The sequence below is a fragment of the Rattus norvegicus genome, chromosome 2 (assembly GCF_036323735.1).
Source record: "Rattus norvegicus strain BN/NHsdMcwi chromosome 2, GRCr8, whole genome shotgun sequence".
Taxonomy (NCBI): domain Eukaryota; kingdom Metazoa; phylum Chordata; class Mammalia; order Rodentia; family Muridae; genus Rattus; species Rattus norvegicus.
In genome coordinates this window covers 7,466,946-7,485,567 of record NC_086020.1, presented here as the reverse complement: position 1 = coordinate 7,485,567, position 18,622 = coordinate 7,466,946, and the positions used below count along the sequence as shown (strand labels likewise).

The 18,622-nt window shown below is 39.0% G+C and overlaps 2 protein-coding genes across 14 annotated transcripts in view; one reads left to right on the top strand and one right to left on the bottom strand.

The window, feature by feature from the left end:
- Positions 1–3,271, top strand: part of Fam81b (family with sequence similarity 81, member B) — a 120,142-nt gene extending 116,871 nt beyond the window's left edge. Inside the window, exon 10 of the mRNA XM_039103386.2 lies at positions 2,901–3,271. The gene's annotated coding sequence lies outside the window, so the exon portion shown is untranslated. The remainder of the gene's footprint in view (positions 1–2,900) is intronic.
- Positions 1–18,622, bottom strand: part of Skic3 (SKI3 subunit of superkiller complex) — a 162,935-nt gene that overhangs the window by 40,784 nt on the left and 103,529 nt on the right. For 9 of the 13 annotated variants that reach the window (XM_063281449.1, XM_063281457.1, XM_063281450.1 and 6 more), the window contains 5 exons: positions 15,338–15,496; positions 10,138–10,290; positions 7,768–7,898; positions 5,751–5,874; positions 2,092–3,212 (listed from right to left, as the gene is read on the bottom strand). In XM_063281449.1, the coding sequence (XP_063137519.1) occupies positions 3,138–3,212; positions 5,751–5,874; positions 7,768–7,898; positions 10,138–10,290; positions 15,338–15,496 (642 nt within the window). In that variant the 3' untranslated portion in view covers positions 2,092–3,137. Of the gene's footprint in view, positions 1–2,091; positions 3,213–5,750; positions 5,875–7,767; positions 7,899–10,137; positions 10,291–15,337; positions 15,497–18,622 lie in introns of those variants that run through there. The other 4 variants (XM_063281448.1, NM_001427072.1, XM_063281455.1 and 1 more) reach the window with 4 other exon arrangements.

The window sequence follows — 18,622 nt, the reverse complement described above, 5'->3', positions numbered from 1 at the left end:
AGAGACTGTAGGTGAGCCAGCCCCAAGGGTGTGAGCACAGGAGAGCTGGCCCTGCCTCTTGTCTGCTAGGCAGAGGTGTGGATAAGGGAAAGATTCCCTTCTCCCTTCCCACCTCCCATACCATCTATGGCAGTCAGGCGAGTAAGGGATCTGAGCATGGCCCTCACCAGTTGTTAACACTCAGGAAAAGGGGGCCCTGAACCTCTCCTGGGAAGCAGGGTAGAGCTGGCCTTAGTTGTGGGTATAAGATACCTATCCGCCTAGATATCTCTCCAGGGCTTTGAATTGTCCTACCCCAGTGCATGAAGGAGCCAACTCTCAGAAACAAAACTGCAGGATCTCCATGACACAGGGCAACAACAGGAAACCTCAGAGGAGTCTCACTGAGAATCCAGTATAGATAAGAATAGTAGAATCCAGAGCCTCATACCAGACAAACCAGTCAATGCAATGAACATTTGCAAGCAAAGAAGTGTAGGTAAAAGGTTATACTGTGGCATACACTGTGATGCATTACAGTTTCCAAAAAGAGATTTTTTTTTCTCTGTTGCTGGAGAGGTTGCAAGGATGAAGGGCAAGAATAAGGGAAGGGGGAGATAAGTGGCATTGGGGTACACGATGTAAAATTCATGAAGAACCACTAAAGTTATTAAAAAAAATTCTCTAATCAACAAAAGTTAAATTTTACCACGCAAAAACACTATAGCACATGATAGCTCAAAACCATGAGTGGCCTTTTATGGCTACTTTCTAAACTAAAAAGGGGTAATACGCTATAAATGATGGTACAAGTATTTAATCAACAGTAGCTAAATGGTGGGTTAAGAAAAGCAACAGAAAACACATTGTAATTCTAAAATCAAATGTAGAAATAACAGTGAAATACTGAATATTAGCCCTTGATAAATTAGCTTTAATTCATTTTCCACAACTTTATAATGTGGATATGTTTCAAAGTATGGGTTCAAAGCTTTAAGACTGTTGTTTAACAGGAGAGGGTAAATGATCCCCAGGTTGGTAGAAAATAACCTGCATGTGGACATTCTAAATGCAAAAAGAGAATGAACTGAATTGTTATTAATTAAAGACATTTTTTTACTAGCCTGATTTCCAGAAACTCAGGGCCCTGGAAGCCAGAATTGGCAAGAGAATCCAAAGGTCATTGCTTGAATTTGGGCTGGAGCAAAAGCCAAACACACCATGAGTGATCTAAAGAATACAAATCTTAAGTGAATACATTCTCTACACCAAAAATGGGTCATGTGATCTAAATGGGGAAGGAAATAACCTTGTGAATCACATGATACCCCCAGAAAGCCGGTGGATGGCAGGGACCATGTCTAATACAGGAAGATGGCAGTAGCCCAGTCAAGAGGAAAAGACAGAAGGGTGTGGGCACCGAGCTCCACGGTGCCTTCTCTGGTGCACACCTAGCTGCCTGGGGTCAGGCTGTACATAATGGATCAGCTTAGCAGGAGAATCAGGAAGAAACAACCAAAAGAACCTTTGTGTTCAGGTCTGTACAAGTGTTAGACCTCCTCAGGCTCTATCAGAATGCTGAGTTCTGAACCCTCCCTCCCTAATGTTTATGATTAAATAACTGTCTGTGATTGTAATATTCTACCACAAATGGAAAATACCAGGTTACAGTTCTAAGAGAATAACCTCTGACATACAAGTTAATTAAAGGATATTACCAATTCATAGAATTTCACAAAATAATACAATGAGCCTGCTGGCTGAGAAAAAAAAAAACCACATACAAATTAATTATATTGCCATAGTACAATACATGTTTACATCTGAAAAAAATTCATTAAGACAAGCTCTCACATGCTATTCTGGCTTGGAACTTTCTAAGTAGACCAGGCTGAACTCAGATTCAGAGATTGCAGGCCTCTGCTCCCAAGTGCTGGTATTAAAGGCGTGCACCACCATTCCCACTGGAATATTTAAAATCACAATCCAAAGTGAGTGACATATAGATTATTTAAATATATAAATTACATTTTGAAAAAAATAGGTAACTCTGCTTTTAAGTTTTAAAACCAGAAACTTAACAACTATGTTTCATATTAATAATATGAAAAATAAGACACTGATTTTTATTTTATTTCAAGTTATATCTTTTCATCATAAGCAAAAAAATTGCATGAATAATTAAATATTATCAGCATTATTTCCCCCAAATTTTCCATTAATGTGTTTTAAAATGCAACCATATAACTGAGCATTTTGAATTTTATGGACTTATCCATTAGCAGTCAAAATCTTACAAATATTCATATTATGCTTCTTCAATAGGATCTGAGATGGACTAGCAAGACAGAGTACAAGAACATGTAGATTTCACCAAGACTTGATCTGGAAGAATTCTGGGATTGAAAAAAAAAAAAAGGAAATTTTACTTTTTCATATTACTTGTAAAAATGGTTACAAAGGTTTTATCATTAAGAAGCAACCTCCAAAAAGTATTCCATTATATCATGCAAATGTAAAAAAATAAATAAGTTTTTTTATCAGGCAACAGTGAGGCAGGCCTTTAATACCAGCACTTAGACAAGGGCAGGTGGATCTCTGAATTCAAGGCCAGCCTGTTCTACAGAGGGAATTCCAGGGTAGCCAAGGCTACACAGAGAAAGTCTGTCTTAGAAACAAAGAAACAAACAGATAATGGTTTGTAAGCAACTGTTAAGTAACTCGGAATCAGGGTATTAACTTTCCTTAAGGACCAAGTTGGAGGTGTCTTTCAGGTTAAAAGCAGGTGAAAAGTTACACCCTTAACTTAAGAACTTCAGCGTATCTAGAGTAAAATATCAAAATAAAAAAGGAGGGAAAACAATGGATGATCAAAACTGTAGCTTTAAACTTATTTGTTTTTATTTTTTATTCTTTTCAAGATGGGATTTCATTGTGTACAGATGGCTATCCTGAAACTCTATGAAGACCATGATGGCCTGGAACTCGCAGAGTTCCCACCTCTGCCTCCCAAGTGCCAGGATTAAATTGGGGCACCACCTTGACCAGCTGATACAACCATAATTTTAAAATGTGCTGTTCTGGTGAGAACGCTTGATTCGCTGCCTCATCTGCAAGTGTTTTCTCTGGTTCCTTACTGTGCGTCTCACAATCCACGATTATTGGGCCGACAGCTTCCGATTCAGTTCCAACATTCTTTTATCACCGTGGGTCTCGGCATTCCTCACCAAAACCTGCATGAAATCATGCAGAAGTTTGTAGTCAGTATTATTAAAGCATAATCCTGACCGTAGTGACAACAGCTGTTCACTTCTGCTGTAATGAATTACTCAACTACAGTCAGCATGTAAGCTTCATGTATTAGTAAAACTGCCGATACCTGTTCTAATGATCAGTTGTCCACAAAATCAAGGGTGTTACTTACACTTCTGTCACCCAGAACCCTGACCCCACATCCCTGCTTTTGGTAGGGCTGTCCCAACAGCAGCACCTGTTAGAAGCCACAGCATAAGATCTAAGCTCTAGGTTTCAGGTTTTGTCAGCAAACTTGTCTTAGTTTTCCCAATCCACCTGACCATTCCGTTGCTTTCTGTTTGTACAAGTACTCTACTAGTAAACTAGTAAGATAGTGTTCAGCAATTTCAAGATTGAGCCTGATGGCACAGAACTCTATGGTCAGACACTGACTGCATTCGTGACTGCATCAGTGACACTGGGTGAATAAGCTGGAGCAGTGCTGGAGAGCTCCCCCTGGTGGTGGGTGCAGGAGAGCTGGTGGGCTGACCAGTTCAGCCACCATGCAGACCCAGATCCAGGGCTTTGAGTTGGCCAACCCAACATCTACCTCATCTATGAACTGCTGAAGCATGTGAAGAGGCTGGCATTGATAGTATAGCAGAAACCAGGTGCCTTGAACCAGACCAGTGACTCATTGCAGTGCCCATTTGCAAGTAAAGAAGTGTGGATGAAAGGGTACACACTATGGGACAGACTGACACACTATAGTTTCCACAATGAGATTTGTTTGTTTGGGGGTTTTCTTTTTTTTGGGGGGGGGAGGGGGGTCTGCAGGGGTGGAGGGCAGATACAGAGGGACAGGGAGATGAGTGGGATTGGGTTATATGATGTGAAACTCATAAAGATTCAATAAAAAGTTGAAAAAGAAAAAAAGAAAGCCCATAAAACTACACTGATAAATAGACATGTATGTGAGGTTAACTTTTCATTAGCCATATTTTACATGGAAAATAAAAAAAAATCTATACAATGAAGTACTACTCAGCTATTAAAAACAATGACTTCATGAAATTCTTAGGCAAATGAATGGAGCTAGAAAATATCATCCTGAGTGAGGTAACCCAGTCACAAAAGAACACACATGGTATGCACTCACTAATAAGTGTATATTAGTCCAAAAGCTCAGATTACCCAAGATGCAATCCACAGATCACATGAAGCTCAAGAAGAAGAAAGAGCAAAACATAAGGTTGCTTCAGTCCTTCTTCCGAAGGGAGAACAAAATATTCACAGGAGGAAATACAGGGACAAAGAGTGGAGCAGAGACTGAAGGAAAGGCCATCCAGGGACTGCCCCACCTGGGGATTCATTCCATAGACAGACACCAAACACAGTTACGATTGCTGATGCCAAGAAGTGCTTGCTGACAGGAGCCTGATATGGATGTCTCTTGAGAGGCTCTGCCAGAGCCTTACTAATACGGACGAGGATGCTCACAGCCAACCACCAGACTGGGCACGGGGACCCCAATGGAGGAGTTAGAGGAAGGACGGAAGTAGCTGAAGGGGTTTGCAACCCCTTAGGAAGAGCAATATCAAGCAACCAGAACCACCAGAGCTTCCAGGGACTAAACTACCAACCAAAGAGCACACACGGAGGGACGCGGCTCCAGCTGCATACGTAGCAGAGGATGGCCTTGTCTGGCATCAATAGGAGGAGGATTGCTTGGTCCTGTGATGACTCGTTTCCCCAGTGTAGGAGAATGCCAGGGAGGTGAGGTAGGAGTGGGTGGGAGGGAGGGGGAGCATCTTTATAGAAGCAGGGAGTGAGGATAAGGGAGAGGGGGGAATTGGGAAAGGAGATAACATTTGAAATGTAAATATATAAAATATCCAAAATATAAAAATTTTAAAAAAAATCTAAACTTGTCACTTATAGTTACTATGCAATTATTTATTTTCTTCAAATGGCTAAGAGAAAGTTTATTCTGGAGCCAAACATGAGTGACCATGCCCAGGAACACAGGTTTAGGACACCTTAAATTTCTCGCTCCATGCTCAGTAGTCTGTTTTTCCTTGCACTGTGGGTAGCGGGGATCTAAGTCAGGCTTTCAGAGACCTAGAGCATCTTGCTAGGGCTTCATGTAGTTCTTTAGATAGCAACTGGCCTTGACAAAGTGTTTTAAAGCAATGCCTTTTACCATCAGTGTTAAACATTAGTTTGGATTTTGGACTTGAAAATAGTCTCAAAGAAAACTTCCCATGGCTTCCTGTTGAATCTACACTGAACTACTTTTAAGCATAGCTTAATATTTTAGTTTTCATGCCAAAGGATCTTAGCTTTCAAGATGGGAATTTTAAAACAAATGCATGTAAAACACTAACTACAAACCTTTGAACTCTTTCTGTACTTTCAACAGATGCAACATTAATTGTGGTATTTTTGCCAAAGAACTTGATATTCATCTTTTAAAATTTCAATAATACTACAGTAAGTTTGAAAAGATAATTAATAATTAAGTGAAGACAGCTTACATCAATTAGCTCATGGTCATCTTTCGCATGGAGGTGTCTTAAGAGGTACCAACGAGCAGTTGATACAATTGAGTTGGGGTATCCAGTCTGATACACCACTCTCTCCAACAGTCGCCGTGTCTCTCTAGAAGAAAGACATGTACAATTACTTCAAGCACTTAAGTTATTAAGAAGATTTTACGTACTAGTCTCACACTACATTAGCTTTCCCATTTGCTTAAATATCTTAACTGATAACTTTATGATGTTCACTATGATAAGAATAGTGACAGCTAGTATTTATTTTTAAATGTTTACTATGACTGTGCACAAAGCACCATGGCATTTAGTCATACTTAGTATCACAACCTTATTGCTGTTTTTATTCCTACTGCAGACATGCAAATTAAAGTTCATTCAAAACACAATGAGAAGACTCCCAATTATATGACCATCTCTACGTGTTCAACACATGATCTTTTTGACAAAAAATAAATTGCAGAAAAGTCAGCCAGGCATGGTGCAACGTGCCTGAAGCTCAGATGTGAGGAGGAGAAGGTAGAAGGCCGCCTGGGCAACACAAAAGTTCACAGTGAGGCAAAGTTCTTAGACAAGTAACCAAGCAACCAACTAACCAGCCAATAACAGCTATGGTCTATAATTGACAAGAATGTTTATTATTGGTACAAGAAGCCACATGAGTAAAAATCAAGCATTTAGTGTTTTCAAGGATATGTTCAATATGCGAACTCAACTTACATAATTATAAAATGATTTACAGTTATATTCTTATTTTTTTCACTTCTATCTTCTAACGTTAATGACTCTCAAAACTCCTTAGTGGTAGAAATAACATAACTAACTTCAGAACTGCTAAGTAAAACAATCATATAAATAGTAATTGGTTTGAGCAAGAACTAAAGAAGTTGTCTTGGAAAAGTCCATGTACTGTGTTACATCATAAGCAGTTTCTTCCTAGATGGCATATTTAGGGTCTATTTTTGGAAATGCTATCAATGGAAAGGAGTATGGCAGGGTCACATGAGAGCTTGTTTTCTCCTATCCCTCATGTGCATCACCAGGAACATTTCACTCAGAAGTTTACAGACACAACTTTTAGTGAACTCATGCCAGCCCGATGAGCAGAGCCCCTTGCCAGGTGAGTATTATAGAATTGGTAAATCTTATAGAATTGTGGGATCTTAATTCATCCTTCAGTCTTATTTTGTGCAGCTTGGCTTTTTGAGGGGAGCATGTTTATATATGTTAGCTTTATTTCTATAAACCTATTCTATATTCTGTATCAGCAATGTTTATTCCTAAGTCATTTGTTTATATATATAGTTGACTTACTAGAACCAGATGTTATTTTTAAACACTTTTCGTGTGTGTGTGTGTGTGTGTGTGTGTGTGTGTGTGTGTGAGAGAGAGAGAGAGAGAGAGAGAGAGAGAGAGAGAGGGAGAGAGAGAGAGAGAGAGAGAGAGAGAGAGAGAGAGAGAGAGATCTAAGTAATGGCCTTTACATTTGTGATCCCCATCCCCAACCTCTAATAAATAATAAAGTTTTGTTTTAATCTAAACAGCCTTTGACTTTTCTAGACATGAAAGTGCATATTTATGAATAAGTTTATCTTTTTAACATTTGTTAATTTTTTCCAGCTTGTTAAATTAGCAAAATTTCTATTAATATAACCTTGAGCCAGAACCACTCTGATTTTGTCTGGTTCTAAAATCCACATTACATTATATCCTAAAATAGAAAAAAAAATTTTTAAAACTCTCAAGGGCATCTTCATGTGAAATGCTGACATGCCAAACCTATCATACTTATATCTATGCAACATTTTTTGTTAAATAAATATGAAATGTTTTATTCTTCACTGCAATACAGAATGAGATGTTCCTAAAGTAGAGACGTAATATCCCAAAGCCTGATACACTAGTTTATCTCATTAAAAATCTTCTCTCGATCACTTCCTAGGAGGTTTTGTAACCTCCTAGAATTTCAAAGCAAACAATAAACACAGATGTCTAATACCTTGCTCCCATCTTACGGTTGAACTGTAACAACGCTTGCAAGAAGATAGCCAGCGGACTAAAGCAAACCTTCAAGGCCTCACTTGTGGCTTCTTGAACCAAGGATGACCAGTGATCACCTGAAACATTAGCCTAAAAAATGCAAAATAAACATTAACTCTAAGTTTTGACATATTCACTTTACGAATGGGGTGGGTTCATGTGCTGAGAAGGGAAAGTGGCCGTGAGCTCCCCTCCTAACTGACCCTATCTCCACCTGCTTGCTATGGAAACGTCTCTGGATACATTACCTACAATTCAGGGCAGTCACATGCCCAGGAGGAGATGGCGAGTACAATAGGAACTCAATGGTGTTTTCACAGACATCAAGAACTCAATGCTATTTTCATAGACGTTTTGTCTCATGTTGCTCTGTTTGAGCATTTTTTTTCTCAGTAAGAAAATTATATAAATTATATAAATTTATAAATTATATAAATTTTGGTTTGTAAATTATGGTTTCCAATTTTGTGTTCTTATGGGTTTTATTTGTGTTTATTTGTGTGTTTGAGTTTCTTGTGCCTTTTCTTTTAATTCTGTTTTGTTTTACTTGTTGTTTCCTTTCTTTTCTTTTTAATTATCTTTAATCTTTTCTACAGTCCAGTCACTCCTGGTCTATCCTCTGACTGTTTCTCATCCTCTGTCTACAACAGGATGTCACTACCACCACCCTCACCCTGACAGGCTTCCCCACTCCCTGGGGCCACAAATGTCTTGAGGGTTAGGTGTATCTTTTCTCACTGAGGCCAGACCACGCTATCCTCTGCTGTATATATGTTGGGGGCCTCGTACCAGCTTGTGTATGCTGCCTGGTTGGTGGCTCAGTGTCTGACAGATATCAGCATTGGGGCCTATGGGGCCTCCTTCCTCTGCAACTTCTTCTAGCCTTTCCCTAATTCAACAACAGGGGTCCCCGGCTTCTGTCCATTGGTTGGGTATAAGAATCTGCATGTGTCTCAGGCAGAGACTGAGGCTCACCAAAGCCACAGTGGCATGGTGTTCTTCCACTGTACACCCATGCCTTCAGGATACCTGTATTTCCAGGTCCTGAGCAAACTTTTGGAAGTTTATATTTGGCAAGTACTATAGTAAGAAATGACACAAAGCTCTCCAGGCCTGAAAGATTTGAAAGTTGTTTTCCTTATGCTAGCTTTCTCAGAGATTTTTAACATCAGGAGCAGGTATCTATCTGCCACACAAAACTTAGGGGTCAGTACAAAAATACAAGTGTTCATGATTATTAACAAATTTGAAGATGGCAAGTAAAAGTGTAGAACCTGGTGTGGTGTTATTATTTCTTCATCTGCTCCAGAACTATTTATTGGAAACTGACCACCTCTCCACTAAGCATTGGTAAAGCCAAGGAGGAGAACAAAACATCGCCCATGTGTCTACAGCAACATACCTATGGCATCCACCCCAAAACATCTTTCCACCATTTTCTTTCATAATCAAAAAATATAAAGTGAGTTGATCATGTTTGCATGGAAAAATCAGGTAAAAACAAGCTATTTCAGGTCTACACAGGACAGTCTCTTCTAATCACATAAAGTAGAAAAAAAGGACAGCACATCTTTTAACTGAGTTATATAAATATGATAAAAATTCAAATACTATCAAAAGATATGATTTAAAATGCTCCCTTATCTCTAAAAGCCCAGTTCTTCTATTCAAAGGAACTATCATTATAGCTTCTATGTATCTTTCCATGAATTGGTATCTACGGACTGCTGTGCTTGTATATCCTGATTCTCAAACATATATCATATAAGTGCTCAAATAAGATTATAGTATATAAATTTTTCTGCAGGTTGACTTCACTCTCATGTACATGTTATCTTCAAGAATTTTCCCTACTGGCAATCAAACTTTTTGGTTAATATATGTAAAATTGGCATCATAAAATAGGATATCAAGTTATAGGTCCCTAGAAATACCTTAAGGAATGTCAAATTGAATTAAGGAGAAAAGGTTAAATTCTGGCATCTTTGTCACAATCAGTAGCAGACTTGAATTCTTAAGTTACCAAGAATACACTTGCTATAATTCAATTTTTAAAATTACAGTCTTAGAGTGTCTCTAAACAATTTTGAAGTTCTGTTGTAGTCTATGGGTTCCTAATGTTCTATGTTTCTCTAGAGCTCAAGGTGTAGTCCACAAGATACCACAGCAGAAGACAATGAAGCAATGGAGCCACAGAATATCACTCTGTGAAAGGCGAAAGGCTGCCTAGTTAAAAGGGAAAAGCGTTTTGTGAAGGAATCACGTTTCCATGGTCACAGTGACAACACTGGGTTTACCATGCACACTTCCAGTGCAACACTGGGCTTACCATGCACACTTCCAGTGCAAGAAGGGCTAGCTTCAGCAGGCTCGAGAGCTTCCCACTCCAGCTGCCCTGCTGGGATGCCACTTGGAGACTCTTTCTATAACACATCTCTGCGGCACTCATCATTCCTTGGGACTGATACACCTGTGCCAACCACTAAAGAGCAGAAAGGAAGACAGAAATAGAACATCTGAGCATACTACAGAGTCTGGTTCTCCATTCCCTAAAATTAAGTAAGTCTAATTAATTTAATTTTTAATTCAATTATTGGTGTGTGTCCCAAAAGGAAGGTAGTCATACAGTTTAATCTGGTAGCAATACATTCATAGTCCTATCAAGCTGAAGTCTAAATGTTTCCAAAGATGAAAAGTCAAGATTACCAAAAGCAAAAAAAAAGATAAACTATGTAAATACTCATAAAAAGAAAGTTTGTGCAGCTGTAGCCCTTTCAACAATGTAGTCTTTAAGACAACAACATGGAAAGAATAAGTTGATACTATAACAGTACTCCTTCCACATAAGCATTTCTACATTTACAAATACCAACAACATAGAATTCATGAGAAAGGGCTGACAGAACCCAATAGTAGACATGTTCTCAGTAACAAGTGATTTTAACATGTCTACTTCAGCATTCGGATTAAGAAACAAATACATGCTCACTGATCCCGGCCCACAGCTCCCTGGTCCCAAATCCCGTGGAGAGAGAGCTCATCGCCCAGACAGGTGGGCACTCCTGAGACTGCAGGGCAGGAGAGACCACCAGTACTCCCCACCCTTGCCCACATCCCTGGCCCAAGAGGAAACTGTATAGGGCATCTGGGAACAGGAAGATAGGGGCACTCAAGCTGCAGGTGCCCAGCGGTCCAGACTGCGCCTGGCAGGATTAATATAGCAAAAATGGCCATTTTGCCAAAAGCAATCTAAAGATTCAGTGCAATCCCCATCAAAAGTCCAACTCAATTCTTCATAGAGTTAGAAAGAACAATTTGCAAATTCATTTGGAATAAGAAAAAAACCCCACAATATCCTCAACTATAAAAGAACTTCTGGGGAAATCATCATCCCCGACCTCAAGCAATATTACAAAGCAATATTGATAAAAAAAAAACTGTATGGTTTTGGTACAGAAACAGGCAGGTAGATCAGTGGAATAGAATTGAAGACCCAGAAATGAACTCACCTACCTATGGTCACTTGATCTTTGACAAAGGAGCTAAAATCATCCAATGGAAAAAAGATAGCATTTTAAACAAATGGTGCTGGTTCACCTAGAGGTCAGCATGTAGAAGAATGAAAATTGACCCTCTCCTATTGCCTTGTACAAAGCTCAAGTCCAAGTAGATAAAGGCCTCAACATTAAACCAGATACATTCAAACTAATAGAAGAAAAATTGTGGAAGAGCCTCGAACACATGGGCACTGGAGAAATTTCCTGAACAGAACACCAATGGCTTATGCTCTAAGATCAAGAATTGACAAATGGGACCTCATAAAACTGCAGAGCTTCTGTAAGGCAAAGGACAGTCATTAGGACAAAACAGCAACCAACAGATTGGGAAAAGGTTTTTACCAATCCTACATCCGATAGAGGTGTATCCGATAGAGGTATATTTACAAGGAATTCAAGAAGTTAGACTCCAGAGAGCCAACACCCTATTAAAAAATGGAGTACAGAGCTAAACAAAGAATTCTCAGCTGAGGAATACTGAATATATGACAAGTACCTAAAGAAATGTTCAACATCCTTAGTCATCTGAGAAATGCAAATCAAAACAAACCTAAGATTCCACCTCACACCAGTCAGAATGGCTAAGATAAAAACTCAGGTGACAACAGATGCTGGGGAGGATGTGGAGATAGAGGAACACTCCTCCATTGTTGTTGGGATTGCAGACTGGTACAATTGCTGTGGTAATCAGTCTGGAGGTTCCTCGGAAAAATTGCACGCAGTACTACCTGATGACCTAGCTATACCACTCCTGGACATATACCCAAAAGATGCTCCAGCATAAAACAAACACACATGCTCCATTATGTTCATAGCAGTTCTTTCCAGAAGCTGGAAAGAACCCAGATGCCCTTCAACAGAGGAATGGATACAGAAAATGTGATACATGTACACAATGGAGTACTACTCAGTTATAAAAAACAATGACTTCATGAAATTCATAGGCAAATGGATTTAACTAGAAAATATCATCCTGCGTGAGGTAACCCATTCACAGAAAAACACACATGGTGTACACTCACTGATAAGTGGATATTAGCCCAAAAGCTCGAATTAACCAAGATACAATCCACAGACCACATGAAGCTCAAGAAGGAGGAGGGACCAAAGTGTGGATGCCTCAGTCCTTCTTAAAGGACAGAACAAAAATAATCATAGGAGGAGATATGGAGTCAAAATTTAGAGCAGAGACTGAAGGAATGGCCATTCAGAGCCTGTCCCACCTGCAGATCAAGCCCATATATATATATATATGTATAGCCAACAAACCTAGTAATATTGCTGAAGGCAAGAAGTGCATGCTGACAGGAGCTTGCCAGAGCTGTCTCCTGAGAGGCTCTTTCAGAATATGAGAAATCCAGAGGCAAATTCTCACAGTCAACCACGGAACTGAGAACGGGATCCCCATTGGAGGAATTAGAGAAAGGATTGAAAGAGCTGAAGGGCCTTGCAAGAACAACAATACCAACCAACCAGAGCTCCCAGGGATTAAACCACTAATCAAAGAGTACACATGACTCCAGCTGCATATGTAGCAGAAGATAGCCTTGTTGGGCAACAATGTAAGGAAAAGCCCTTGGTCCTGCCAAGGCTGGACTCCCCCAGTGTAGGGGAATGTAAGGGCAGGGAGGTGGCAAGGGAGGGTGGTTTGGGAGGGTGAACACCCCTTTAGAAGCAGGGGGAGGAGACAGGGGGCTTATAAATGGCAAACCGTGAAAGGGAATAACATTTGAAATGTAAATAAAAAATATCCAATTAAAACAAAAATTCTTGGGAGAAAAAAAAGTGTTATCTGAAAGGTCCCTAGCATTTCAGAAGTTGTTCAGCATCATTAGTCATCAAGTAAATGAGAGAACAACTGAAAAATAGTATTACTTACACATCTAACAAAATATGAGAGAAACAAAAATCAACAACACTAGCATATGGAATGTTCATATGAATATAAGCTGGTACACACATATGGAAAAATGATTGGGTTTATCTGCCAAACAAAATAAGACATCTAACATACTCATTGTCCTAATATAATAACTCAAAATAACCACAAAGTGAGGTGAAGAAACATTCTGGTAACATGTAACAACAAAAGGAATCTCTTGTAAATAATATTAAATTAAACTAGATACAAGTATTTCATTTTTATAAAGTTCAAAACTAATTAAAGCTAGATAAAAATGACAAAAGTTAGAATCACAGCTTCTCCTTTTGCTTTAAAGAGTGCAGATGTGTTGAGGTTTGGTTGATTGCTATATATTGTAATGCTGAATACTGTTGGGCAAGGCCTGGCTCCCCCTCAGATGTTCTTTTTGCAATACAGCACCTTAGCCAGGTGGGTCTGGGTCTGCTACCCTTTCTTCTGTTGAAGGGTATATAGCAGAAGGAGTCTCCCTGATGGTCCTAACCTCTTTTATAACCAGAGCCTCTCTTCTAGCAAATGCTGTGGCTGTAACACTAAGCTTTCTAGGGTTCATTTTCTCTCCAAACTGTTCATTTTGTATTTCTTTCTGTCTACTTGCTTTTTATTTTGTAGCCCTGCAAGGAGTAATTAATAATAACTATTCCACTGACTCAACATTATATAGCATTGACATGTGCATGAAATTAGTTGATTAATTTTTCATTTGCCTCCTACAAGTTCTCAGGACATGGGCAGAAACCTGCTAGATACTTTGAAAAAATGTAACTGAATGTTCACTAGCTCAGTTGCTAAGACTGTTTCACCCATAAATCTCTCTTATGCTCTGCTGCTGGAAATGCCACTCAGATTTCATGGTCTATAACTTCACATGAATGGCATCTCTAACTGTACTCATGTTCGAGTTCGTGGGACAAACCACACCTGAGTGTAATGCATTATCTTTCTTGTGTTGTTGAATATAAATGCGAAGGTTCTGTTATGAATTTCCCCATGGATGCTAGAGCTGACACTGCTCAGTCCTTTTCTGTTCTTAGAATGTCTCTGATTTTCATATTGGAATAAATCTGGTTTCATAGATTATATTCAAAAGCATTTTCATCTCTTTGGTTTTTAAGAAAATATGGAATAGAACTGGTATCATCTCTTCCTTACAGAAGACATTTCTTCATGTCTGGGCTTTGAATCAGTTTCAGCACTTCTGCCTTCCAGGCTCATACTAGAATGGCCCTGTGTGCTCTACTTATACCATTCAATAACTTCTCTGGTTCCAAAATCCTAAAGTCCATATTCCTTTATAGAATCCACAATCAGTTTATTTTAAGTAAGTGCCCACACTCTGGTACCAATGTCTGTATTAGCTACTTTCTGTTCTTATGCTAAAACACCATGGCCAACTGACTTTTAGAATGGAATTCATTTTGGTGTACAGTTTGAGGGATAAGACTTTAATATGCCAGGGATAGTGGCAGCTGAATACAGTCATGGCAACAGGAACAGGAAGCAGAGGGAGTAAACCAGAATTGAACTGAGGCCGCATACTCTCAAAGTCAAACCCTGAGACAGTTTTTCCTGCAAGGCCACATTTTTCAAACATCTCCAAATGGTGCCATTAAAAAGGGACCAGCCTTTCAACAAGGGACCAGCCTTTCAAAAACACACTTTCATTCACACTATCCTGGAGCTGTGAGCTGACATAACCTCCTCCTCTATGTTGCTTTCATCATGTAGTCTGTCAAAGAAACAGAAAAAGTAACTAAGACAGTGTCCTTAGTATAAAACTGAACATGTAGTTCGGTTACATCAACTCAAAGTAAATGATGGGGTTCTGCCATTGTTTTCATCTGAGGAAATTTACAATCAACAATTAAGAATGGCTTAAAACATTATAGAAAACAGATCCTAAACTAATGTTAAATTCCTAAAATACTCTTCAGATTTGGAAACTGACAGTACGTCTAACAGTAAGACTTCAATGGAGATGGACTAGCATCCTCGACTAGCCTCACAGCATATTTTGATGTAGGACTCACATAAGAAAGCAGAGAGCTCACCTGCCATGCTGGAACAGAGGTTGAGTTGGACATGACTGTTTTTTGCAGTTCTTCCAGTACAGCATCTGGGAGGGGTTTCTGTGACGCCAGGAGTGATGTACACTGAACTTGTCTCAACAGTAAGATAACAGCTGGCTGATCGGGGTTGCTTTTTAAATTCTAAAAATTAAATCCCAAATAGAAGCATATCAAAATGGGCTCTAAACTGAAATAAGTAAAAGGCAATTAATTACACTGTGCTCCATGCTGAGAGATTTTATTCCCCTTAATTTAAACCTTTCTTTTTTTGGCTATAGCAAAAACAGGTATAAAAGTTAAACAAAAACTACACAGCCTAGTAATACCAAAGCATACATACACTTAAATAATCCTTCACCAAGTAATAGTGTTATAGTGCTTGAGTCACTTAGTTTAGATTTAATATGCCCTGTTGAGTCGGTTTATTCTCAACTGTTACATTAAAGTTCTAAATATAAAACTCACTCAAGAAATGTAAAAAGTGAAAAAAGAGAAAAAAAAAGAAATGTAAAAAGTGAAGGCTATTACTATTTCAGTGGAACATACCATGCTGTATGATTAATGAAACATTTGTATTTACTTATGAAGTACAGTGCCATAACATACATATGTTATGATCATATAAGAATAATTAGAATTTTCATCTCAAGTGTCAGCTCTGGAGGTTGGCAAACTTCCAACTCTTCTGTGCTGCTTCTCTTCAGAAAATACTTATCTATTTTTTTTCTCATGAGATCACAGTTCAACATATTTCTAAAGTATACTTGAAGGCCTTCTATTAAGAGAGACTAAAACTATAAAATGAAAAGGACAGACTCATAAAGCATTCCTCATTCTAGCAGAGGAGACATTACAACTGCTAAATTATGCTTAGTCAGCATCCACAATAAAATTAATGCACTGTTCTGGAAGTAGAGCAGATAGAATCCTTCACAAGAAAGAGAAAATATATTATTTTCCAGTTTTGTTGAATATAGGCTTTTAAAGTAGGATCTGATGTTTTTTTGAATTTCCTTAGAGTCTGTTATTATGTCTCCCTTTTCATTTCTGATTTTGTTAATTTGGATACACTCTCTGTGCCCTCTGGTTACTTTAAGGGTTTATCTATCTTGTTGATTTTTCTCAAAGAACCAGCTCATCGTTTTCTTGACTCTTTGTATAGTCCTTTTTGTTTCTACTTGGTTGATTTCAGCTCTGAGTTTGATTATTTCCTGCCTTCTACTCCTCTTGTGTGTATTTGTTCTAGAGCTTTTAGCTGTGCTGTCAAGCTGCTAATGTATGCTCTCTCCTGTTTCTTTTTGGAGGCACTCAGCGCTATGAGTTTTCCTCTTAGCACAGCTTTCATTGTGTCCCATAAGTTTGGGTATGTTGTGCCTTCATTTTCATTAAATTCTAAAAAGTCTTTACTTTCTTTATTTCTTCCTTGACCAGGTTGTCATTGAGTAGAGCATTGTTCAGCTTCCACGTGTATGTGGGCGTTCTGTCATTTCTGTTGTTATTGAAGAGCAGCTTCAGTCCATGGTGGTCTGAGAGGATGCATGGGATTACTTCCATCTTCTGGTATCTGTTGAGGCCTGTTCTGTGACCGATGATGTGGTCAACTTTGATGTGGTCCAGTCTGTTAGTCTGTGTCTTTATTGGGCAATTGAATCCACTGATGTTAAGAGATGTTAAGGAATAGTGGTTGTTTCATCTTATTTTTGTTGTTAGAGGAGGAATTATGTTTGTGTGTCTCTCTTCTTTTGAGTGTCTTGCAAGAAGATTACTTTCTTGCTTTTTATAGGGTGTAGTTTCCTTCCCTGTATTGGAACTTTCCATCTATTATTTTTTGTAGGTCTGGATTTGTAGAAAGATATTGTGTAAATTTGGTTTTGTCATGGAATATCTTGGTTTCTCCATCTATGTGAATTGAGACCTTTGCTGGATACAGTAACCTGGGCTGGCATTTGTGTTCTCTTAGGGTCTGTATGACATCAGTCCAGGATCTTCTGGCTTTCATAGTCTCTGTTGAGAAGTCTGGTGTGATTCTGATAGGTCTGCCTTTATATGTTAATTCACATTTTCCCTTACTGCTTTTAATATTCTTTATTTGTTTTGTGCATTTGGTGTTTTGACTATTATGACAGGAGGAGTTTCTTTTCTGATTCAATCTATTTGGAGTTTTGTAGGCTTCCTGTATGTTTATGGGCATCTCTTTCTTTAGGTTAGGGAAGTTTTCTTCTATGATTTTGTTGAAGATATTTACTGATCCTTTGAGTTGGGAGTCTTCACTCTCTTCTCTATCTATTATCCTTAGGTTTGATCTTCTCATTGTGTCCTGGATTTCTTGTATGTTATAGGCCAGTATCTTTTTCCGTTTTAAATTATCTTTGACAGTTGTATCGATTTCTATGGAATCTTCTGCTCTTGAGATTCTCTCTTCTATCTCTTGCATTCTATTGGTGATGCTTGTATCTATGGCTCCTTGTCTCTTCCTTTGGTTTTCTATATCCAGGGTTGTCTCCCCTTGTGCTTTCTTTATTGTTTCTATGTCCATTTTTAAATTCTGAATGGTTTTGTTCAATCCCTTCACCTGTTTGGTTGTGTTTTCTTGTAATTCTTAAAGGGATTTTTGTGATTCCTCTTTAAGGGCTTCTACTTGTTTACTTGTGTTGCCCTCTATTTCTTTAGGGAAATTATTTACGTCCTTCTTAAATTCATCCATCATCATCATAAAATGTGATTTTAAATCTAAATCTTGCTTTTCTGGGGTGTTTAGATATCCAGTATTTGCTCTGGTGGGAAACCTGGGTTTTGATGATGTCAAGTAGTCTGTCAAGTTTCTGTTGCTTACATTCCTGCACTTGCCTTTTGCCATCAAACTGTCTCTGGTGTTAGCTTGTCTTGCTGTCTCTGACAGTGGCTTGACCCTCCTGTAGACCTGTTTTCTCTGGGACCAGAGAGCTGCTGCTGGGTTTACATGACCTGAAGCCTCCAGGCGGGTTGCCTGGCTCAGAAGAGTTGGTCTTACCTCTGCTCTCAAGTGTGTAGTTGCTCCTGGAGAATGGCTTTCAGCTCTGGGCACAGGCAGAAACCGGAAGGGTACTGCCCCTGACTCCTCCTAGGTCCCCACTAGGTGATTTCCTCTTGGGTCAGGAACATGGGCAGAAAGTAGTTGTCTCCTCTGAGTTCTCAGGAATGTCCGCACTTCTGAGGATCCAGTTCTCTCTCCAATGGGAATTGGGTGCAGCCAGCTTTGGGACGGGTTCAGTTCAGGGTCAGCTCAGT